At 38.0% G+C, this 23,976-nt stretch overlaps 2 protein-coding genes and 1 long non-coding RNA gene across 6 annotated transcripts in view; 2 read left to right on the forward strand and 1 right to left on the reverse strand.

Annotated features, from left to right (window-relative positions):
* Positions 1 to 5,898, reverse strand: part of LOC106952230 (uncharacterized) — a 12,605-nt gene extending 6,707 nt beyond the window's left edge. Inside the window, exons 1-2 of one of the 2 annotated variants that reach the window (XR_001425939.1) lie at positions 5,546 to 5,898; positions 411 to 600 (exon numbers count right to left, since the gene is read on the reverse strand). This is a non-coding gene — a long non-coding RNA (uncharacterized LOC106952230). Of the gene's footprint in view, positions 1 to 400; positions 601 to 5,545 lie in introns of both variants that reach the window. The other variant, XR_001425940.1, reaches the window with a different exon arrangement.
* LOC106952227 (glyceraldehyde-3-phosphate dehydrogenase-like) lies at positions 5,171 to 10,857 on the forward strand. 2 transcript variants are annotated; one of them, XM_015040224.1, is made up of 12 exons: positions 5,171 to 5,288; positions 5,442 to 5,489; positions 8,356 to 8,455; positions 8,573 to 8,682; positions 8,760 to 8,850; positions 9,062 to 9,177; positions 9,300 to 9,381; positions 9,634 to 9,785; positions 9,884 to 9,962; positions 10,133 to 10,216; positions 10,371 to 10,468; positions 10,654 to 10,857. In XM_015040224.1, exons 2-12 carry the CDS (start codon positions 5,467 to 5,469, stop codon positions 10,721 to 10,723), a joined length of 1,005 nt encoding a protein of 334 aa, XP_014895710.1. In that variant the 5' UTR covers positions 5,171 to 5,288; positions 5,442 to 5,466; the 3' UTR covers positions 10,724 to 10,857. The 2 variants fall into 2 exon arrangements, with proteins under 2 accessions (XP_014895710.1, XP_014895711.1); XM_015040225.1 differs by having other exon boundaries at positions 5,176 to 5,276; positions 5,440 to 5,489.
* An 89-nt stretch (positions 10,858 to 10,946) lies between these two features.
* LOC106952226 (intermediate filament family orphan 1-like) lies at positions 10,947 to 23,372 on the forward strand. 2 transcript variants are annotated; one of them, XM_015040222.1, is made up of 10 exons: positions 10,947 to 11,774; positions 12,084 to 13,134; positions 18,321 to 18,381; positions 19,127 to 19,222; positions 19,412 to 19,552; positions 19,621 to 19,805; positions 19,878 to 19,995; positions 21,119 to 21,211; positions 21,312 to 21,442; positions 21,856 to 23,372. In XM_015040222.1, the coding sequence occupies exons 2-10, from the start codon at positions 12,221 to 12,223 to the stop codon at positions 22,001 to 22,003; spliced, it is 1,887 nt and encodes a 628-aa protein (XP_014895708.1). In that variant the 5' UTR covers positions 10,947 to 11,774; positions 12,084 to 12,220; the 3' UTR covers positions 22,004 to 23,372. The 2 variants fall into 2 exon arrangements, with proteins under 2 accessions (XP_014895708.1, XP_014895709.1); XM_015040223.1 differs by having other exon boundaries at positions 21,122 to 21,211.
* Positions 23,373 to 23,976: the final 604 nt, after the last annotated feature.

The following is a 23,976-nucleotide window of genomic DNA, read 5'->3' on the forward strand; positions in this document are numbered from 1 at the left end:
GTGACTGTGCAAATCTGGTACAGACCTGTCCCTGAAATTTGTAGTTGCAATAAAGCAAAAAGTTGTTCTACCCCATATTTTGGATTTTTCACCCTAACACTGTCTAAAAATCATGCACAATTTTCTTTTCACATCACCATTAGGAGTTACTTTCTGTTGGTGAGAGGATGGAGCATTGCAAGAAACTGTTTGACTAATCTGTACTGATGATTTTTCTCTGCTTTTTTTCACCTTATTTATCTGGGAAGTCTTTTTTTTTAATGCCATTCTCTAACTTTGCAAATGTCACACTGACTGTTGCGTATACTGGGTAGGCTAACAAACTAGCTGACTGAATGAATTATGAATGTAAAATCCCTCATGGTCCTGCCCCAGCCTTCAACAGCAACATCTCATTTACCTCCTCTCACCTGGTTTCCTGCCAGTTATCCCCACATCCTCTCTGCAGAGCTGATCAGAGCCTCCTTCCTGTAACAGAGGACGAGACAAGGTCGACACGTTCTCCGCCTGCCAGGAGAGCTCTTAGATTTAGTCGCTCCAGCCAAGACAGACAGACATGGAGGCAGAGGCTGCAGCTCGATGAAGAATGATGGCCTAATCCTGCAGGGGGAAAGGTGGGTTAAAACTGAGGTCTGCAGGAGGGGGGCGGCTGTCAACCGGGACTTTATTTAATGAGATAATCACAAAACTGATCTAGCCTCTTGTTTAGCCCAGCTGGGCAGACTGTTAATTTATCTTTGCTTACATTTGTGCTCACATAAAGCATGTTTGGCCCCCAGAGCTTTTGGGAAATTACACTGAGACTTCATTACTGCTAAAGTGACACCTAAAGATGAATGTGCCACACCAAACTGTTTATTAGTAATGTTCAGACAAACCTTTGTGTGAGCGCTCATGGATTGGCGTATTTTGGGAGTCAATCTAATTTTTCTACTTGGTTGGATTAGCATTGTAATATGTAGAAATAATTTTATTCTGCTCATGTAATTCTGGTCCAAGAACTACATAAAGAAATTAAGTTTAAAGTAAAACAACCATGAGTCATGAGGACAAAATCTGACACTGTGTTTATGCAAGAGACAACATTCAGTTCAGCAAAGTTTATTTAAATAGTGCCACGTCATAACAAATGACTTTTCCAATTTACATACAAAATTATATTATCAAGTCAATCCAATGAAATAGATCAATTTGTGCTAATTCCTTGGGAGAAGAAATCAAGGTATTTACTAAACAATCTGAAAATTTAACCCACAGAAGGGGATAGAAATACATTTACCTTTTGGTTTTTGCTGCCCTCTAAAGGTCAACAGAGGACACAAAAAACTAACATATCTCTTAAATACAGGCTTTAATTAAATTTAAAATAAAAAATAGGAATAATCAGCATCACCGTTAAAAATATTGCAATAGGAAATATTAGCTTATAAAATCTGAGAGTACAAATTGCATCAAAGTATCTTTACTTTCCTCGAAAGGTTTATAAACAAATCTCAAATCATGTTGTTCTCTTTAACCTCTTTTAACTTTTTTGTTTCTTCTTTTTTATTTCAGTGATTCATAATTAACAAGGCATTGGACAAACAAAGAAAAAAAGTTCAGTGCATTCTTAATATCTGATTTATTTACATATGAACTAAAGAAAGCAAAGACAACTGCCTTCAAAAAGTTCTCAAAAACTTCCAAAGAAGAATGATTGGAGTTTTTACAACTCACTAGAGGGCATCATATGGTAATCAAAAAGAAGGCTTCTCATGTTTTAACTTCAATCTGTTGCATGAATGTTTTATTATTTTGTAAAAAAATAAAAAATAAAAAAAATAATGGACAGAGGAATTGAACTAAGCCCAGAACATGATATATTTTCATTTTTGCTTTAATTACAAAGAGGCAACGCTGTGAAATGATGCAGTCTGACTTGTGTTCATAAAGACATCAGAAGTAATTTTAAATCCATCCATTTGGTTATGTTACCAACTGTGTTAAAGTGTCGTTTTGAAGCAGATGTTCTCCATTTCCATCTCATAAGGTATGTATGTAATTTAGGACAAAGGGGAAATAAGTATTGTATTTGTATTCTTTGTATCCTTAGAGTTATTTAAGTGTCAATTAAGTAGAAAGCATTATTAACAAATTGTTGTGTTTTTTAGTCATTTAATGCTATGATATTATGCCAGAAAACCTACCATTTTGAAATAAATTATATTTTATAACTGTGTAAAACACAATTAAGCCTCTAACTGTTGTTGTGTTAAAGATGTGCAGGAAAAGGGCCTAACACTGCTGAGTTCTGGTCCTGGTGGCTCAGCAGGTTCCAGCCGCCTTTCCGTCATCTAAGTTTAAATCTGCTACTTGACCTTTGCAGCATGTCTCTCTCTTACTGTCTCCCACCCCCACTGTCAAATTCATTCTTTCATAAACAAAAATACAACAAATGCCATAAATGTCATCAGTTTACAGTCATTGAGAAAAGGTCACCCGCAAAGACAGTTGGAGCCTGCTGCGGCGACTCGGATTTGATCACCTCATCATAAAAACGAAATGGGAAGCTATATTCTTTTCGTGTTGATAATCACAAATTATGTTCATGATGCTCATTTTGTTTCTAGATTAAGATTTATTCTCCGAGGTGAAAGTGAAAATTATATTCTGACTGCAAAAAAAACAAAACTGAATCTGTTGCAAATATAATTTTCTTCTGCAAACAAACAGGGAAAGAAAGCAATAAACTACAAGAAAATTCAGACTTCTTTATTAAATCACTCCTAAATAAAATCTTATGCAGCCAGTTAGTAAAGAGTCCACCTGTGAAATTTAGTGTCAGCTTCCTGTTTTTTAAAGATGGATCAACACTATTTAAAAGATGAAGAGAGAGTTTATCTCCATGGTTTATCTCCAAGGATTTGTATTACATTAGTGAATGCTGTACGTAAAAGTTTTACCATAAGTATCCATATTTATATTCCAGTTTAAACACCTCTACAGCTGGAATGTATGAGGAAAGTGAAGTTAGACATAATTCGCTTAAATAAGAGTTGTCCTTTTTTGTCCACACAGCACAGCAGCCTATTCCGCTCCGCAGCTGCATGCACACAGACTTGGCAGATGTTTAAGCCAGATGTCCTTTCTGATGCATCCCTCATGATTATCTTTCAGTTTCCTGGGGAAACTCACAATTATCCGTTGGAAGGAACAGCGTTCAAACCAGGAAGCTCTGGAACTAGAGCCAGCTGCTCTATATCACCTCAGCCACTGCTGCTCCCACTCCAACTAGAGAAATTAATCATTTTAAATCTGCTATAAAATTATTGGAGAATACAAAAAAAATGGAAAAAAAGATTTTAAGATATAGCAAAGAATGTGCCTTTGCTCTTTCAAAGTCTTTAAACATTTCATACAAGAATAGAATTATCCTTTATTGGCCCTTGGAAGGGAAATCTGGGTGTATCAGCAGCAAAGTGACTGGCAAAAGGAAGCAGACCGATACACATAAAAATAAGCAATAATAATAAAAGAAAAATGTGGACTGCTTTATGTCAAATATACAGTTGTGAAAAATAGATTATAAGAAATGTGAAAAGAAATATGTAAGTGAATAAAAATATCTACAAACTTTACAAACTGTTATTTTTATCTATTTGTATGAGGTCGCTTACAAGAATATGAAAACATTTGCAAGTGTCAGGAATGAAAACAGTTCCTTGCTGTTATTTGCATAGGATTTCATTAGACAATCTTACAAACGAGTTACAGTACAGCCTGTGAAACTTACTGCAACAAAGCATGTGTTGCAGTAATATATTACAATATATTACAAAATATCGTTAAAACCAATAGATTCATCTTTAGCCCAGTGTAAAGCAAAGGTGAAAGCAGAGGGGAGATAAAGATGAAGAGCAGCCTCATGTCTGAGTTCTCCTGATCAAGCTGTGAGACCATGGCTGAATTTTATAACCATGTTTATACAGTCTTAGCTGGAGAAAGACAAATATCAGACTGGATGGAGCGAGACTTGAATTATTAACCAGCTGTCTCACCTCTGGGGTTGTCATGGCAACCAGGTTCCCCTTTTGTTGAAAAAAAGCATGGCTGAGGTAGATCATGGGAGACATCAAGATTAGACACAGACCTCTGACCAAAGACAAAAACCTTATCAATCTGGAGTTTAGGTAACCTCCGACGTGCACACACTTACACCATAACATGGAGTAACAGAGCACACATGTACGCTTTTGTTGAGGCTTTCTAAGTTATCAAAACAAAATGTGATGGCATCTCCCCGTGTTTAGTTCTGGTCATGGATACACTGAATGAACAAACACTGAATGAACAGATCTTATATAGTTCAAATCTCACCTGCCCAGTAACTCTGAAAGGTATTCAGGCCCAGGAGGACCACTCAGTGCCTTTCAGACTATTACACAGAAAATGTATAGTTTTAAACACAGCCAGTACACCGCAGTGGAAGAATATAGTTAACTGATCAGATGTTTGTAAGTACTGTGGCAAAAGCATCTTGGATAAGCTTGCAGCTGCCCAGATATTTTTTTTTTACATTCTGACCTGTATAGACATCATTACAATTAACTAACCTAACTAGCTAGCTAATTAACTAGCTAGTTAGCAAGATAGTTAATTAACTAACTAACTACCAAGATAGTTAGTTAACTAACTCACTGTACAAATAAATAAATGAATAAATACCATTTTTTTCCAACTGTGAGCTCCTGTAGCTGAAACTGAGCTATCTACTACAGTTTTAACTAAAGTCCGATTTTTTTAGTCCATAGCAGAAAAATGAAGGTAATGAAAAGCAGGTAACCTGTTAAATATCCCATAAAAGTTTCAGAATTTTTATTAAGTGCTTTTTCCCAAAAAAAACTTTAGCAGTAATTTGATTATTAAAAAAATTGATAGAACTTCAGCATTTTGAAGTTGTCACCTGGTGAAAATATTAATTACATGGGCCATTATATGCATTCGTTTATATTCTGCTTTAAAAAGTAACTTTAGTCCAAACTGACACCATTGTCTTTTATATCACCGTATGCAGAACACGTTCTTAAATTTTAAGGTTTGGAAATATGCTGAGGGCAAACTCTAGTTCAGTTAGATGGCAACGTCATCGTTCGGGGGCGTGGTCATTACAGCTGGTATAAATTCCGGTGACCCTCCCATCGTGGGGTCATTTACTAACGGTTCAGGTATCTGTACTCTTGTTTTCCATATCAAGCATTTTACCGCTGTTTGCATAGAGGCTTTTTCGACGTTGTTCCTTGGAGGAACAGGTGAGTCAAGTTGTTCCCTGTGAGATTCTCTAGAAGCAACTGTGAAGCACGCGGGAAAGTGAAAATCCATCTGTGTCTTAATGTTGTTTACCGCGAACTTTACTGATCACGTGCTGAGTTATTAATTACATGTTAAACTTTTCACCCGTTTAGAAGCAGCCATTCCACACCAGAAAAAATGGTGAAGATTGGAATCAACGGGTGAGCTCATTTGGCTTTGCTCTCTTTGTAGAAAAGATTTAATTTTTGCACCTTACAGATTTTCGCTGTCATGGTCATGAATACGGCCAAAATAAGATTTTGAAGAAGTTATTCAAGTTATACGGACTTTTGTGCAGAAACCTTCTAGTCTGGACGATTGGTATAAAAATACGATGATGATACAAGCATGAAACTTCTCATAAATGTTCTCCATCAGATTTCCATCAATCCCAAAGGTGGAGCCGTTTGAAAATGTAACGGCCTTAGCAACAGTTCCTAAGTAACCCTTTTAGCATAGTAACCGACCGTTGAAAATGTATTCAGTAACTATCTGTAGAAAAATGAAATTTGTTACAAGAAATACAGAGGGACGTCAGTCGATGTCACGCTGCGTCAGTACCCATTGTGCTAACCGCATGTCGTCATTTTTATTGTTTTAAATCTTCAGAAAAAACAGCGTTGGTTTTGAAATCATAAATTGTATAGAAAACAAAAATTGGACAATGATTTTCAGGTCCTGCATACACATGGTGGTGGTTGTACTTTGAATGTTGGTTATTTTGTAGTATAGATGTTGGTGGTGTTGAGTTGAACTGATGGAAATGGGAAATCCAGAAAGCAAAGTAGGGCAAGAAATCGACTGGACCAAATGCATTCTGTGTAAATTATTAATCACTGATTAATCAAACACCAGTTGGATATAAAACCTCGGCTGAAGTCTTGAAGCAGTTTCATGACCTTGATGAAAATAAACGTCTCATGCTTAGACTATGTAGATGGCACTGAAGTCACCTTTCTCAAACACAATGAAAAATGGCATAAGTACAACAAAACTCAACTGTGCCACAGTAAAAAAGAGGAAAATGATGAAGTTCTAAATGAATTTTCACACACAGTTGTGTAGATTATATTCTAAATCAATTCAAAAATACTTTATTGATCCCACAGGGATAAATAGTGTTATTGTAAGATGAGTTACAATAATGAGTTATTGTTGTAACGCGTATTAATTCAAATTTATCAATGTTATATACACAGAAGATGGCAGTATATCTGGACTTGTGTATGCTTCAGTTGTTCCAAGTTTGAAACTTTTTTTTTTTGCTTTCTGGTTCTTTATTGCTAACTAGCTTATATTAATCTGTATTAATACTTTAAACCAGTGTCCACGGTAATAGAAATCTCTTCTACTACAAAATTGGTGTAAATATTTAATCACTGTAATTGTTTCCTAGCATTTTATGTAATAATTATAATTTTCTTTGGTTCTACCCCTAAAATATTAGGTACCCTCACCACTGGATAAGATTTGTGCAAAGTTTCATTCTTACATCACCTTTCAAACTATTCTAGACATACTTTACACCAATTGCCAAATGGTATATAAAAATGAAGAATAGTTTACCTTAAAATAGATTGAGCTCGACTGATTATGGAAAGCTTTTGACTGTCCCTCGCCAGCCTGTAGGTTTTCCCTTCAGAATCCCAAAGGTGTACAGTAGATTCAAGGTACACATTTTCTACAGGATGTTTTTTTTAAATTATTTTTATGGTGACATGTGTAAATATGAATTGGCATTACAGCAGCAGCAATTGCCAAAACGTAATATTTTGAGTTGGACCCTTTATCTTCTGGTTGTAGTAGGTTAGTCTATTCTCTTGCTATTTATAGTTCGCTGGCGTTGTGACTCCACGCTCGGTGTCCCTCCAGTCACATCCTCCAGGCCCCTCCACTGACTCCATCACCGTTTCCCCTCAGCTGTCACATTCCTTTGATTTTCCCCACTTGTCTAAATTTAACTCAAACATCTCTGAGGTCCAGAGATCATCCTTGCTGCAGAATATGGATGCTTCCAAGACTTGGAGATTGTTGAAACGGGTTCAGTCTTTTGTGAAGCAGCAGCAGCAGCTGCTGCTCAGAGATTTAGCTTGTTGATGCTGGAAGGGTGCCAAAGCCCAGCTTCAGACACAAAGGATGGGCAATGGTCCAGTTTGGCCTTCTGACTCCCTACTTGCTTCCCAGACTGCTAAAGAACAGCTTCTGATTCAGATCATATGGATAACATTCAGCAGAAAGCTGTGTAAAATTCTTGCTCCCTTCCATTTGTTTTTAAATCTCCAAAATCAAATTAAAAGCCTGCTTTTCTTAAGGATGTTCCCATCTGTAGCTGGAGAAATCTGAAATCCTGGTTATCAGTGTTGCAAATACAAATTTTAAAATTGATTGAGAGATCAGCAGGTGACTAGAATTAGATTTGTCTGCTCGACCATTTTTTTTTCTCTATTCTCTAAATTTTATGATTTTTCAGGAAAATCCATACTTGAAATTTTACTGAACCATTTTCTTCTCCTGACATGGTATCCAGTTGCATCTCTTGTTTCCTGACAGTTTGAAGTAGGTGATGCAATCCTATCTCTGCTCCCTCCTCACTCCGGTTCAAGGCTCAGTCTTATGATTCCCATATTAGGAGTAAATTCCCTTTTGATTTTCTGTGTGAACATCTTTATCTTCAAAGTGGGCTGACCATGTATGGTCTGTCTGCTGTTTTTTTAGTTTTCAGTCATTGCCACCTGCTGGTCAAGAGGAACACCTGAAAACTGTAGCTAACTTGCTAAAGTTGCTCTATAGTCTGTGTTTGGAATTTGAACCTAAACTTTATCCTTTCTGTTGGAAGTATAATTGGTCAATGTGGAGGCTCTGACTGATTCTTTGCAGCCCAATCAAATTTTAAGACCTAATTCTAAATTTCTATTTTCTCAAAACCACTTGGTGTTGCAGATATTCCTTTGGCATTTACAGAGGCAATTTTCTTTTTTACAGTCTATATCCTGTCTATTATATTTCTTGCCTTTTAATGTATTTCAGATTTGGACGAATCGGTCGTCTGGTGACCCGGGCTGCAGCCATTGGTGGGAAGGTTGAGGTTGTAGCCATCAATGACCCTTTTATTGACCTCGACTACATGGTGCGCAACTTTTAAAAATAAATAAATGAATGTCACACAATTTTCTGCTACAAGCATGGTATTTAAGAATGTCCAAATAATCTATGTGCAGTCTTAAACTTGTAAGTTGTCTTGCAGGTCTACATGTTCAAGTACGACTCCACTCATGGTGTCTGGAAGCATGGAGAGGTGAAGGCAGATGGCGGCAAGCTGATTATTGGCAAGATGCAGATCTCGGTCTTCCATGAGTATGTAGTATTTAACAGACTTCGTATGCTTCCTGATGGGTAGACATTATGCATAACCGTGGTGTAAAAATGTACAGGAAGGACCCTGCCAACATCAAATGGGGTAGTGCTGCCGTAGACTATGTTGTGGAGTCAACCGGTGTTTTCACCACCATTGACAAAGCTTCTGTAAGTTCCTCAAAGGCACTTTGCTGATAACAAAGTATAAATGTTGATGAGGCAACATGATTTGAAAACATCTGAATTGTATAATTAAAAAAAATTGTGGAGTGGTATAAAATTTTTCTGAAGGGGATGCAAGATTATGTAGTTGTCTTAATTTAGGGTAGTAATATTAATTTAAGTTGCATCAAGCCACCTGGGTTTTTTTATTTTCCAGATTCACTTGAAAGGCGGAGCAAAGAGGGTGGTGATCTCTGCTCCAAGCGCTGATGCTCCCATGTTCGTCATGGGCGTCAACCAGGACAAGTACGACAAGTCCATGAAGGTCGTCAGGTGAGTCTCAACAGGATCCGTTTTTTTATTTGATGTCACAAATCTATTTTGACGAGAAGAATCAAAACTATGCAGCTTCAGAACAACCAATAACCTTTTTTTTTTTTTATTTACTTTTTAAGCAACGCTTCCTGCACAACCAACTGCCTGGCTCCCCTTGCCAAGGTCATCAATGACAACTATGGAATCATTGAGGGTCTCATGGTAAAAGGAAATATTTAGCAATATCTAAACCTTCTGTTGTACTCCCTCCTACGAGGGCAGTCTGTTGAAGATCATTTAAAAAGGCTCCCTTTGGGATGCAGTATTTAAAATAGCTAGTTGTTTGAAATTGGAATGAAATAAAGTCAGTATTGGCAGGTTTACGCCCTAATCTGTATCTCTACACTAAAATCTGAGCCTGGTTTAAATGCTTTAGCAAAATGTGTCTCTGGCTCCATCTGTCGTCTCATCCAGAGCACAGTCCATGCTACCACCGCCACACAGAAGACTGTTGATGGGCCTTCAGGTAAAATGTGGAGAGATGGGCGAGGTGCCGCACAGAACATCATCCCCGCCTCGACTGGAGCTGCCAAAGCAGTCGGCAAAGTGATCCCTGAGCTGAACGGGTACGGAATTCCTTTTAGCCAATTTCTTTTTAGTAAATGTAAAATGGATTTATAATAAAGCTGCTTTGAGGGTCACTCATGTCGTAAATCTATAACAGAAAGCTCACTGGTATGGCTTTCCGTGTCCCCACCCCCAACGTATCTGTTGTTGACCTGACGGTTCGTCTGGAGAAGCCGGTAAGTATTAGATAATCTGAACAGTTTGTCTCCAAGAGATGGTCTTAGTTTAGAACAGAATTGAATTCTATGTTTTTCTTTTCATTTTTTTAAACTTGAATTTTGCACCATCTTTGGAGATTTGGGTTGAAAGTTTGCAATCCAACCCATTTATTTGTCCCATCATTCAGGCAAAGTATGATGACATCAAAAAGGTTGTTAAGGCTGCAGCAGATGGACCGTTAAAGGGAATTCTGGGATACACAGAAGACCAGGTACGATAAATAAATACTGTTGCATCTGTGGGGACATTTATCGGCTCAGGAGCCAGCAGATGGCAGCACATTACTAAACATTAGTCAGTTATTCATCTCTAGCTCCTAACCTGCAGGGGTCATGCCTCCTAACTGTACATGACTCTCGGGTCAGGTTGTGTCTACAGACTTCAACGGTGACTCTCGCTCCTCAATCTTTGATGCTGGCGCTGGCATCGCATTGAACGATCACTTTGTAAAACTGGTTTCATGGTGAGTTTTTGTGGTATCTCATAATCCATCATGCCATTCTGAAAATGACTAAAAACATCTGTAATTATTACCATAAAAGTGTAAGTTTTTACAGAGCAATCGATAAGCATCTGTTTTGGGAAACTGAACTCTGGGTGTACTTTGTGGCTAAATCGTTTGTGATTTTCAATCCTGCTTATTTGCAGGTATGACAATGAGTTTGGCTACAGCAACCGTGTGTGTGACCTGGTCCAGCACATGTTCTCCAAGGAGTAAAGCTGATGCCTGTTCCCTATGGAAACTGTTTGGGACCTTTGCCCTTGGTTCAACCTACCTTTCTGATCAACACTGTACTGTAATCACTTGTTTGGTATTTTTTTCACCTGACTTAATAAAGTCCTTACAATGAGATGTCTGCACAACTCTCTACTGCTTTGTAAAAGGTGGAGTTCACTCCCCCCCCCCCCCCCGCATGTTTTTGAATAAGATTAGAAAAAGGACCGAAAAAAAAAAAATCAAATTTATCATGCAATTTTATATGTTCCTTTCTTTGTGCTTAAGTTTATTTCAATATGCATAGTGAAATGTTTGAAATATCCAAATTGACTCCCTGACCATCTCTGGCTTCATCTAAATCTACTTATTTATTGGTGTAGCCAACATTACTGCATACTTGAACAAAACTTTAAACGTGTAACTTTTGTTACAATTAAAAGATTTGGAACCATCTAGTCTACAAACCTATTGTAGTGAATTTTACATTGAAATTTCAGTTTAAAAGAATATTAAATTTCTGCAAAATGTTGATTATATGTGTGATCTCTTGAAATGCTTTTTCCCCCCCCCAATAACTTTTTCACAAAATCTCTGCTTTTAAACAGAAGTGTGTAGATTCCTGCGTTCCACTGAATGTGTTCCTTCGTTTTAAGTGCAATGAATCTGCTTCCTCTTTGGTATTTTAAGAAACATTATATACGGAATATTTGCGTGGTTGAGCTTAAGAGACATTAAAAGTCAGAATGGGAAAATGCATCTTTGCTTGGTTAAGCTTGTTGTAAATGTCAACCGGAGTCGCATCAAGTTTTACCAGTAAAATATATTTTTTTAAATGTCAGTAGTTCATAAAAGCAAAACACACACAAGTAACTTCAATATGTGATTTACGGTAGCTTCAGCTGCTCGGTGACCTTCTTTTACAGTTATTACGGTAAAGCACCGCCGCAGTCATGCACTGATGTTTATTCCTGACTGGGCTTCGCTGCACAGCGGCTCTGCACTGATTTCACCTCCTTAACTGGAGCCTGAAATAGCCGTCCTCTCCTTCCAGGTATGTAAGGATGAATCTTTATTAGGGATCGGAAAATCCTTTGTTTGGCTTTATTGAAAGGCGTAAATATTCACTTTGCTTGTGCGCATCGCTGCTGCGTTTGTCCCTCTAGTGCTGCGTAAAAGTAAACTGAATTTGACTGCAGGATGCAGATGGACGCCTGGTATTGGAAGCGCCTGCATATATCTTCTAAAAAAAAAAAAAATGCGCCTTAAGATTTGTGTGTTTACTGGTATTCTGTTATGACGTTTTGTCTGCCGAATGAGGTCACGTCATCCTTCTAATATGCATAACTGATTCACTTCACAGCTGCACTTCCTGAATGAAATCTTGCCAAGTCAGGAAAGAAAATAGTGAATAAAGGGGCCTCCAGGTTCTGATTCTGGTTCGGATCAAGGGTTTTTAATCAATTACCTGGCTTGTTGAATCCACAGAAGTCTGGGTTCATGCCGGATTTTGAGCATTTCAGATTTTCCTACTCGAGAATGAATCCTGTCCTGGGGGAGAGCGGCTTCCTGGCTCCGCAGCAGCATCACTACATGATGGGCCAGGCGGATGCAGCCATCCCGGAGCCAGGCTACATCCTGGGGGACAGCGGTGGATTCGGGCCGGATGGCTTGTCAGGGTTGGACCTGGGTGTCCTGCCGCCGTCGTCGGGTCTGGCCTACTACCACCGGGCGCCCCCTGCGGCCACGGCCCTGCGCAACGACCTGGGCTCCAATATCAGCGTGCTAAAGACTCTGAACCTGCGATTCCGCTGTTTTTTGGCCAAAGTGCACGAACTGGAGCGCAGGAATAAAGTGTTGGAGAAGCAGCTGCAGCAGGCCGTGGAGAACAGCAGCGGCGGAGAGGGGCTTCATAAGCCCTTGACCAAAGACACGGGGGTCCAGACTGGATTTATCGGACCAATTCCGTCCAGACCGAACTACATCCCGCTCCATAATGTCAGTAATTCGGCCTACCTGCCAGGCGGCCTCCTCTCTCCCACCCTGAACCCCCCTCCGCTCCTTTCAAACCACCTGAACACAGATTCAAACTTCAACCTCACCTCACTGGGTTTCCCCCTCGGTGCCGCTCCGAGTCCGAACGACGCGACCAAAACCTTGAGCAACATCAACGAAAAGCACGCCGCCAGCAACAGCCTGCCTCCACCGCCGCGCTTCCTCCCCGGAACCATCTGGTCCTTCAACCACACCCGCCGCTTCGGCATCGGCAGGGAGTCGTGCGTCACGGGGCCCGGGGTCTCCTGGACGCACCCTGACGGCATCGGGGTCCAGATCGACACCATCACACCTGAGATCAGAGCTCTGTACAACGTGCTGGCCAAGGTGAAGAGGGAACGGGACGAGTACAAGAGGAGGTAGGGACTAAACCTTGTTGTTGAAATGGAGTGAATTAATTTATGTCTAAAGTAATGTTGTTTAAACTAAGTTCTTTGAATAAAGGGTGTAGCACACTATAAAAGTAATTTAGTAAGGTATTAAAATCTACCCGTTATGAATCAAAACTTAAAGTTTTAGTTTAAAAATGTAATTTCGGTGGGCTTTTTGCAACGCTTTAAGTACATTTTACATTTACTTTTCAAATAGATATTTGCTCAGATTCATTCATGTGTGGCACATATGATCTGTTTAAACACAGCTTATTAAAAGTTGAGGTTTATCATAAATCTTGTGGTTGAGAAAGTTTAGTGTCAAGTTTGTATTCAGCTTTTACAGCACCAATTAATGCTAAAATCAAAGATTTTAGGAAACTGAGCTTCTTAACCCTGAGGACATCATTTCCACTTATGGGACAGTTTAGCTGTGGTGGGCAGGGAAAAGGTTAATCTTGGATTGAAAAGTTTTATGGGTCCTTTCAAAATTTGTGGGCAAAAAAAATCTTCTGTCATCTCTAATTTTATAATTTTCTGTCATCTGATGTAAATCGTAAAGGAAAACACTGTAATAACATCAACTTGATTTTTCCAGCCAAAGCCTCAAAGATATGCTTTAATTTAGATTATTTTTATTTATTTATTTTTTTTTTTGTGCTCCATGCTTGGTGCCTCATTAATATTTTATGTCATAATCCTACAACAATTATTGATTTGTTTCTTTGTAACAGGATAAATTGGCAAAAATGATCTTAATATATAATTGGACTTTCACTTTTTTGCAGGACATAAATATGTGTATTAAAGCTATTAAAATTCAAAACATAAATGATGAAAAATTCTTATGTGAATAATAAATTACTGCAATTTTGATAGTTTAATTAAATTAAAGTTAAGTTTGCTTTTCCAGTGTAGATTTGCCCTAAATAAATGACGTATAAATAATAATGTACGGACAGCTAAACTGGTGAAACTATTTACAAACCACAATTATTGCTCCAAAATGGGAACTTTCTCAGCTACAGGTCTTTTGACTGTTAACTTTTACTAAATTGACCCGTTCATAATTCAGCCAGTGTTCTCTTCACACTGCAACAAGACCACAAGTTGACTGAACTAACATGCAACTAAACTTTTATTGGATTCATTAATGAAAGGAAATTTCTAATTTTAGTCATAAATGTTTATCATTACATAGATAATGTAATGTTAAACTATAGGGTATTTTATACCCTATATTTGAGGGTATGAATATATATGTATATAGATATATATATATACATATATATATATTGCATGTCATATTTTGTTCATTTGTATAAAAGTTGAAAGTGAAAGCAACATTCTTAGTGTAAATGATTTTATAAGGCATTCTGGGGAAGGTTTCCCTGGAAATCTTAATTCTTTTGATTTCAAACTTTGTGTTGTCATTGATGTTTAACTTCCAGAGAGGGATATATTGCAGTAGCTAATATTTAGCTACAAAGACAGATTTGACTGAGTAAAGCAAAGCAACTCCTAGCCCAAGTGTGTATCTTCACAAAAGCTTTTATCCATTGACATGTCAGCAGATGTGATGAAGTATTTGTCCCATATCATGGTAGTTCCCTTTGTAATTCAAGTCTAAGAAGCTTTCTGGCTGTCAGAGGTCAGTGAACTGGGATTGTTACAGATCCTGTTGGTTAGAGAAATAATGTTACAATAAGTACATTAAAGTTAGTAACAACTTGGAGAATGCAAGGCAGGTGTACTTGCATAGCATTTATACACAAGACAACCCAACGTATTTTTACAAGACATCAAATGAAGAGGGGCCGGGGGAGAAAACGACAAAGCATGAACATACAAGTACATATTGGAAGAATATGTTAAAATACAGATACTACGAACAGCTTATTAGTCGTATTCTTTGATTCAAAATCTGTTAAACAAAAATGTTTGCAGTCCTGGTTTGAAGGAGTCAACTGTTTTTTCACACTTCAGGTTTTTAGGGAGTTGGTTCCATAAAACTAAATGCTGCCTCACTTTTAGTTCTGGCTGTGGGAACACTGAGTGAGCAGGTCTCTAATGACCTGAGGGGTCGACATGATTCATACTTGCTAACCAACTCTTTATTTTAGGCAGAGTTTTTCTACTGTTTGGAGATATATTTGTCTCATAATAAGGGACAAATACTTTAAGCTTCAGTTTAAACATATTTTTATTTCCTTATTTAATTTCTCACTTGATTTTCTTCTTCTGCAATAATAAAAGATCAGGTAAAACAACCAAATAGTTTATTATAAGATGATTAGATGATGTCCTTCATTTCCTCCATTTCTGTCCTCCTCTTCTTCCTCTCTGCTGACTTCTGTTTTGCTACCTGCAATGCAGCAGCAGCAGACTGTCCACCACCAGTGATGTAACCAGTCTTCCATCTCCCTCTCTTTTCTCCATGTCTTTTCTGTGTTTTCCTTTCTGCCTCCTTCCTCTGTGTTCATCTGTCAACATTTCTCCATCCCCAGCTTTGCTGTGCTCTTCATCTCTTCCCAGAGTAGCTCTGTGGATCTTTCTTTCCATCTTTCACATTACTTCCTGCTGTCCTTGTCGGCTCCTCCTTCGTTTAATACATGGGTAAAAACAGTGAAGGGTGCTGTTGTTGTTACTGTTTTCTACTGCTTTAAGTGCCGTTTGTACTAATGGAGACAGCGATGATGTCAGCGTTGCCTTCAGTAATTGATGCCCTAAGGGGTTACGGAAACTCGTACACCATTTTGCTGAAGTAGAAAACCAAGCAATGAAAGCAGAGAGGATTTCTGTTTATTTATAACTCTAGTGATTTTTAGATCAGTGGTCTTGGCGCCACTGAGTCTGTTCTTTGCCAGCAATCATTCTGTGATGTTTTGGTCTGTAGCTAATTTTTTGACATCAGAACCAAAAGCTTTATAAATGTGATTTGACATTATTCCAAACTGAATTGTCATTATAATTTTGAAAGGTATGTTATAGGTTGTAGTGAGTTAACTGATGCCATCCTTTATTTAAAATGCATATGAATAACTCATAAGAAGTTGATTAAAAAATTTGAGAATTCCTACAAAATGTTATTCTTCAACCTTTTTTGATTGACAGGGAATAAATGTGCATAAAAAAATTCAAGGAAAACCAGACCATGAAAAAGTGCAGCATTAAGCCTACAAAACTGTAGCTTCACATCCTTATCGTCTGTGCAAACTCAGTGCCAGGGTTGTTGTCCCTACAAAAAACCTTCAAAAACGTTAAGCTAAATATTTGCTTTAACTCTTTATAGGAAACCAAAGAAATAAACTTGCCTCATCTTTGTCAGACTTACAGCAATAATTGATTTAGTTATTCTATGATAATCCACTTACAACATATTTAATTACTTTTTAAAAACAACTCTGTGTATCCATATAACACCAGTGCTCAAAAATTACATTAAGGCATTACACACAGTAAAGCAAACAACCCAAATCCAGTTGCATACTGTAAAGTTCAACTAAGTGTGATTCAGTCAGTTCAGTTAACGGTTTATTTCAGTTCTAATACTAATGCGCAGCAAAACTGATTTACAAAGGAAATTAAGAATTTGATTTGGTTCATTTTATTACACGTTGTACAGCTGAAATCGGTCCAGATTTACCAGACCAGTATATTTCAGTTAAACCCATTTTAATTCAGTCCAGGTCAGTGCAATGGAATGAAGCAGATTGCTAATCTCTTTAGTAAAATGCAGCAGATCTCGGATTTCATTCTTAAAACTTCTCAGCTCCTCTGCAGCTGTGGACGTCGGAGCCAGGTCAGACACTAGGCAGCAGTTTGACGTCATCACAAATTATCCCACTGCTCTGGAATAAAATGTGAGTCTGTAGGGTCATCAATCAGCAACGTCCCCGCAGAGCAACGTGTCGAGACTTTAAAGCATAAGCCACAAGGACATCGGTGCTCCTCCTCTACCTCCTCTGCCTGCTGCTTTCCAGCAACCATATCTGTGTGTCTCTTCATTTCAGTGAACTGAAACATATGAGCTCTGAGTCGCTAAGATCCAAAACTGGTGAGATGGACAAAGTGACATTCTCTTTTATTGTTGGACATCAATTAAAAAATCCATTTTACACAAGAAAAATATAATTAGTCTAATGTAGTTTTTATTTTATTAGCTGTTTTTGCGTTTTTATAAAGGCAGCTGATTCTGATGAAATCGGGCCAAAACAGGACCACATGTATTTATTTTCCCCTATTTACATATAATTTATAGCATCCAAACTCTCAAACTGTTTTATTGTCAAAAGTTTTATTGATCAATTCTTCAATTATTTTCCATTTTATATAGACAAAGTGAGATCAAGAGCACATTTGTAGCATTTTAGGCACAATGTACCTAATGCAAATGGAAATTAAGTTCACCTTAAATTTAAATGTCAAGATGTGCAACGTTTATGACTAATGGTTATAAAAGAGATTCCAGTAAGACATAGAAAAATGTCTGTTTTATTGCAGTGGCATGACCTTAGACTAAATGCTGTGAAATGTAGAAATGGCATCAGATCAGATGGATTTTATTTTTTTATGTGGCTTACAGAATGATTCTAAATCTTTATTTGGTCAACAGGAAGTATTATTTGCACACAGACATTTTAAATGATCAGTCCATATAAATGTCCAAATGTAACCCTGTTAATGTGGCACCATAATGTCTATCCTGTGATATTTCTGTTTTCCTGCAGAGGGAAAATCCAGCAGAAATCATGTGAGCATGTGGTCCCACAGTAACTTCTGCCTGTTTCTGTTTATTTCTGTCTTCTCTCCATGGAGACTGAGCGCTGGAGCATCCACACTGAATACTTCCTGCTCATGCAACATTTGCTGAATAGGAATAGATTTTGTCTCAAAGCTTTGGAGGAAAATTCTTCAGCTGTCTCAGCTGAAAATTAGATTGAATTCAGGAAGCATTCTGTAGCTTAAACCATTTAACAAAACGCTGAATATTCCAATTAAAAGTACTAAGTATTCAATTTGTGTGTGTGTTTTTTTTAATTTTCATATTGCGTGGCAAATGTGTTTCTGTTGATAAATGGTTTCATGTCTTGAAAATGTGTCAAAGTTTTAATATCATACAGAGCTGGTTTCTCTATAATTTCCTGTTGAGAATTGTAACTTTGTGTTAACAGATGGGAGGAAGAGTATGCAGCCAGAATGGATCTGCAGGAGAGGGTGGCTGAGCTTGAGGAGGTATGCAATCATCACAGTTTGATTATAGTTATTATGTTCAGGTATCAGTTACGGTACCTGTAACTCAGTTGATTTGGATAGATAGTTTTTTCTTTTATGAAATGAAACACCAGACTTGCATGAAATCAGCCATTTCCATCCACACACTGATGATGGTTAGCTGCTGGACTGTAGTCACAGCTGCAGTATGATTTCAAAACCTGCTTTTTGTGTTTACTCTGGTTATCTTTGTCTGATATTAAAAATTGATGACTAATCTGAGACAAAGCGTGACAAAACATAACAAACAAAATGTGTACCTTTTCATAGCACCAGGATCCTATTATGTTTTTGTTTTCAACTCGGTATGGTTAAAAAAAAAAATCTCTTGGGAATGATGGCTTTATTCTGACAAGACCCTCTGGGGTTCCATTACACATTGAAACTGGATCAACTAAGCTTTGCATTTCTTTGGGTTCAGAAGAAAGTAAAAAGTGAGAATCCTTAGTGCAAGTTGTCTCCGCTTTTCCTTAATTGCCCCAAATAATTTGGAAAATCCTTAATTCACCACTGAACAGCCTTAATAAAACACAGAAGTGATTAGTTTGAATGTGAAGACTTTAAGAATGATGGAGGGTAATTAGCTTGCATCATTAAAGCTCTTTTGTAGTCTTACAATCTTATCGAACATTTAAAATGCTGCATGTCACATTCACCCATCCATCTACAGAACTGCTTACATTATGTTTTGTTTTTTTTTTTTTAGGACCTGCAGGAGAGTGAAGTGTGCCAGGATGAGCTGGCTCTCAGGGTGAAGCAGCTCAAGGCAGAGCTTGTTCTTTTCAAAGGACTTGTTAGCAATGTAAGTCTAAAACATTTTTGATAAGAATACACGGACTGGAATAAACTACTAGACAGAATTAAAAGTGGGAAAAATAAATGGGAAGACATCAGTTTATCAAGATCTTCTTAGTAGTGCTGCAGTAGGGAAGAAAATGAATGAACTTCTAAGCTGTGTCAACAGAATTTTGTTTTGACCTGTTTTCTTAAGGACCTGTCTGATCTGGAGAGCAAAATTCAAGAAAAGGCCATGAAGGTGGACATGGACATCTGCCGGCGCATCGACATCACGGCTCGCCTGTGTGACGTCGCCCAGCAGAGGAACTGCGAAGACGTCATCCCCATCTTCCAGGTACGTCTGCAGCAACCGTTCTCCAATAAAAACCTTTACCTCTAAATCTACACGCCTCCACCCATCAGGTACCCACTCCTCCATCCGCTACTGGCCGCCGCACCAGGAAGCCCAGTGGGCAGTCACAGAAGAGCGGCGACGGAGACGAACTGAGCGTGTCGGAGAGCGAGGGGGGAGGGGCCAGAGACGAGGAGTCCAGCAGCACGTCGGCCAGTCTGATAAACGAGCAGATGCAGAAGATGCTGAATCACCTGTAGGTATCGTTTCTCTGAACATGGCAACAGTAAATCACCATGTGGCTGACATGATTGCATCTGTACTGGAGGAGGGAGTGTGAGTTTGAAGATGACTGCGACAGTCTGGCCTGGGAGGAGACGGATGAGACGCTTCTGCTGTGGGAAGATTTTTCTGGATACACACTGGGAGTTGAAACACAGGGAGAGGTACACACACACGTTACATTTCTTACTTGTATTTTAAACTTTTAGACTACAGTATTCTCAAATAAATCAGAAGTTAGAAATGTGTGAAGCTTCTGCACACCTCTGAAAATGTTCAATACAGCAAACAAATGAATACAAAACACTTGGGTGCAAATGAAAACTGATTAATATTTAAGCACACAACTGCTACCTCAAAGTTCAATTTTTATGGTCCTCTAGATCCTAGAGGGCCACACAGCAACTTTAAATCGCCGTTGTGGAGAAGCACAGTTATGGGGGCTGGATTTGGCCCGCGGACCTCAAGTTTGACACCTGCACTAAATAGGCAGGTGTCAAACCATAAAGGTTTGGGGAACTGTAGTTTACGACCGTTTTTAGGATTGAAAGTAGGCTTCACTCCTTCTAAATCAAAAAAAAAAAAAAAGTGTCATTTTATTTGGTGAAACTTGTAAATGACTAGAAAATGGTTTCTGGTCTTTACTGTCATCACTCATTCCAGATATTTTGTCCCCATGTTCAGGAATAGGATTTCCTCCTGTAGGCATTTTCACCTCGTCTCACTGAGATGTCCTGTGTCCATAAGCTATTTTCAGCACGATGTCTTCATGTAACTTAGTGCATCTTCAGTCTGGTGACGTCTGTGACATGTCTTTGTAGGTGACCAGTAATCTGTTAATTGAGATAAGCCCCCAGAAGTAGCCATTGACCTGCTTAATGAAATGCCAGAAAGGAAACTTCAAGAGATTAGTGTTCAAAGCACTCTGTCTCTATTGTTCAAACCTGCAAGCATATATAGTGTCTTTTATTATTATATTGTTATAAATTACATTACATGACATGCAGTACATCAGAACTTGTATTTGTTTGGTTTTGATTTTAGAGATGATCGTTGGTTGAGGTTCTTGATATTTTTAGAGAATTTATGGTGTGATCAATCAATGACTTTACACAGATTTTTGTAAAATACTAAAAAAAAATCTCCTAAGCTCTGCTACCTCAATGTAGCAGAGCTTAGGAGACAATAAATCAAACGATTTATTTTGTCACTGTTCTTAATCACAATGACAAAATACTTTGTGATCATTTTCTAAGGCTTCACAACACATTTGTTTGTTTTTTTCAGCAGGACGAGTCGATTGAGAAAGTGATTAAAGACACGGAGTCCATGTTCAAATCCAGAGACAAAGAATATCAGGACACAATTGACCAAATAGAGGTGAGACGTCTTGGCGATTCTACTTCTGTGGTCTATAAAGCTTCTGTTAATGTGAATAGACCCACTCTGTGATTTTTAACATGTTTGGGGTCCTTCACAGCTGGAACTGGCCACAGCTAAGAGCGACATGAACCGACACCTGCACGAGTACATGGAGATGTGCTCCATGAAGAGAGGGCTGGACGTCCAGATGGAGACCTGCAGGAGACTCATCACACAGAGCGGAGACAGGTAGACCACAGGAGATCAACCTCACTCGATGGGACATAACAAAATGGCTATTAAGATGATGTCATTTTCATTTCATTTATATTGTGTGCTGTAAAAGTCAGAATTTTCAAAGAACGTGGCTAAATTAGGAGTTCAGCAGATCAGTGTTAGAACTGCCAATCGATTTTTAAAGGGCGTCTTTGACGGATGAAATTATTTCAAATACAAACTTAAAATAAAACTGAATTCAAATTAAATGCTTGTAGAAAAAAGCATAATTAATGATTGTAAGAGGTACTGCAAACAATGTTTAAAACGTTGTCACCTCGGATCTGACGTCCGAGGCACCTGGAACGGAGCATTAGTTGTATCTACATGCTGCAGCGGTCTCCAGCATGTTGACATAAAACTTGTCCCTTTGTGTTTCATCATAGAAGATCCACCCCGCTCATCATACCAACAGCTGATGACTCTGAAAAGGAGGAGAAGAATAATCCGACTCTACCTGCTAACTCTGAGAGCAGCAATCCCTTTTGCAACATAAATGCTGGAATCCCACCGATGAACTGGAGAAAACCCTGACACTCAATCCCATTCTGCTAATTCTTCCTCTAGTGTTTTAGGACAACTGACATAAAGAAAACACATTTTCCCCACATTCTAGGATTTTTGTTGAGATTTCTAAAGTTTTAAAAGTAAAACAACATATCTGGGATTTCTAAAAACAGCCTACAAACACTGAGTTCTTTTAACCCCATAGCCAGAAAAATCAGCCAAAGGACAACAAAAGCTGACAGTTCTGTTTTCTGTCTAAAGCAAAAAGAAAATTTCTCCACCGTCTTTCAGAAGCGACTGAGTCATGTTCACCATCATAGGGAGAAAAGACATCCACTGGTCTGTAAACTGCTGCCCTCATGTGGTGACTTACTATAATTACATTAAAAAATGCTGCAAAGTGACAAATGAAGGTGAATCTGTAAGACGTTAGGGATGCGCATTATTTTGCACAATAATATGATTATTTAGTGTGGGAGCCTGTTATTTGCACAGTCTGTAAAAAAGCTTTTTAGCACCAGTATTAAACAGAAGGGTAATAAGGCACAGAAGAATGTAGTTAGCACATGTCACTTACATATGAAAAAAAAAAATTCTATTTATATTTATTTTTAGGTTAAAATAATTTATTATTGCAGATTACTGCCCAGATCTCTCTTGAGATTGAGATATGGATCTCAATAGGGTTTTGCGTGGTTAAATAAAGGAATAAAAAAAAAAAGAAATTTAAAATATCCATGTGGGATTTCTGGAAATTTCCATAAAGCAGTAAATACAGTTAAAAACACAAATTTAAATTTCTTCAGCATCAGTGAAAGATTATGGTAGCTATTAATGAAGACACAGTGAATTAAAAGCTTGAGGGTTGGTTGTATATGTACAGCCTTGATCAAAACTAAATATCTGGGTGTTTTTAAACCAAACTTTGGTCTGAGGCTGAACTGACTCTGAGCAAATTCAATTAGCTCTGATTCTGGGATTATAAAGGAATATTTAGGTTGTACTGTCCCAAACCACTCATTGCAGGTTTGACTCTTAGCACTTTTTGTTGTTGTTGTTGTTTTTGCAGGGTTGTTATACAAATGTAGCGAAATTGTGTTGGCTAAACCGATGCATCTTAAAAATCTGTAATGAAATTAAAGAAAAAAATATCACATTGCAAAAAAAAAATCACTTTTCATGTTAATAAAAAGAAAATCTTTTAAAATTGGATATAATTTGCTATTTAGTCAAACATTTCTTACAAAAAATTAGACCGTGCTCTGCAGTGACATTATTTTAAGTTTTTACTTTTTAATTTGATATATTTTTATTCAGTTGTTTAACCCCAAGTTTTTATACTTGAAAAGCAATTACCTATAGCTTGATGGTTTATAATGCTAATTTGTTATAATGAGTTAATTTAAAAAAAAAAAAAAGTCACCTTTGGAAAATGTTGTTTTTCAAAAGCATGTTTTTGTGCTGGACGTGAGGTGATGGCCTAAACTGAAAGTAGCTTTCCTCCTTATTCAGCTTCAACCAAGTTTAGGAGTGAATATACATCATCTGTTGATTTCAAATACCAGATCACATACTTTATACGTCTGACCTATAATTGCCCATTTTGTGAAAAGCTGTAATATTGCAACTGATCGGTGTGTATGATGCTGACCTATTAATGCTGCAAGCTTTGTGTCCTATGATGTAAATGTTGGTGATTTTCAATGCAGATTTACTTTTTTGTGCATTGCCAGAAACCATGTTTTGAATCATTCTGATCCCAATAGCAAATCTGGGATCAATATGATGTACAAATAGGTTATTTTAGTGCAAATAGATTTCTAGAAGCATAAGTTTTTGCTTTACTGTGCTGAAATGGTGCTCTGAATGACAGTTTGTTTTTTATAATTACATATCCATAATCCTCAGATGTTTTTTTTTTTAATTGTTCCCCCCCCCCCCCCCCCCCCCCCCACCCCGCCTGCCCCCCAACACCCCCCCAACCCACACGCACCGTCGCC

Source organism: Poecilia latipinna, unplaced genomic scaffold, assembly GCF_001443285.1.
Source record: "Poecilia latipinna isolate Pla-1442-1.1 unplaced genomic scaffold, P_latipinna-1.0 Scaffold500, whole genome shotgun sequence".
Taxonomy (NCBI): Eukaryota; Metazoa; Chordata; class Actinopteri; order Cyprinodontiformes; family Poeciliidae; genus Poecilia; species Poecilia latipinna.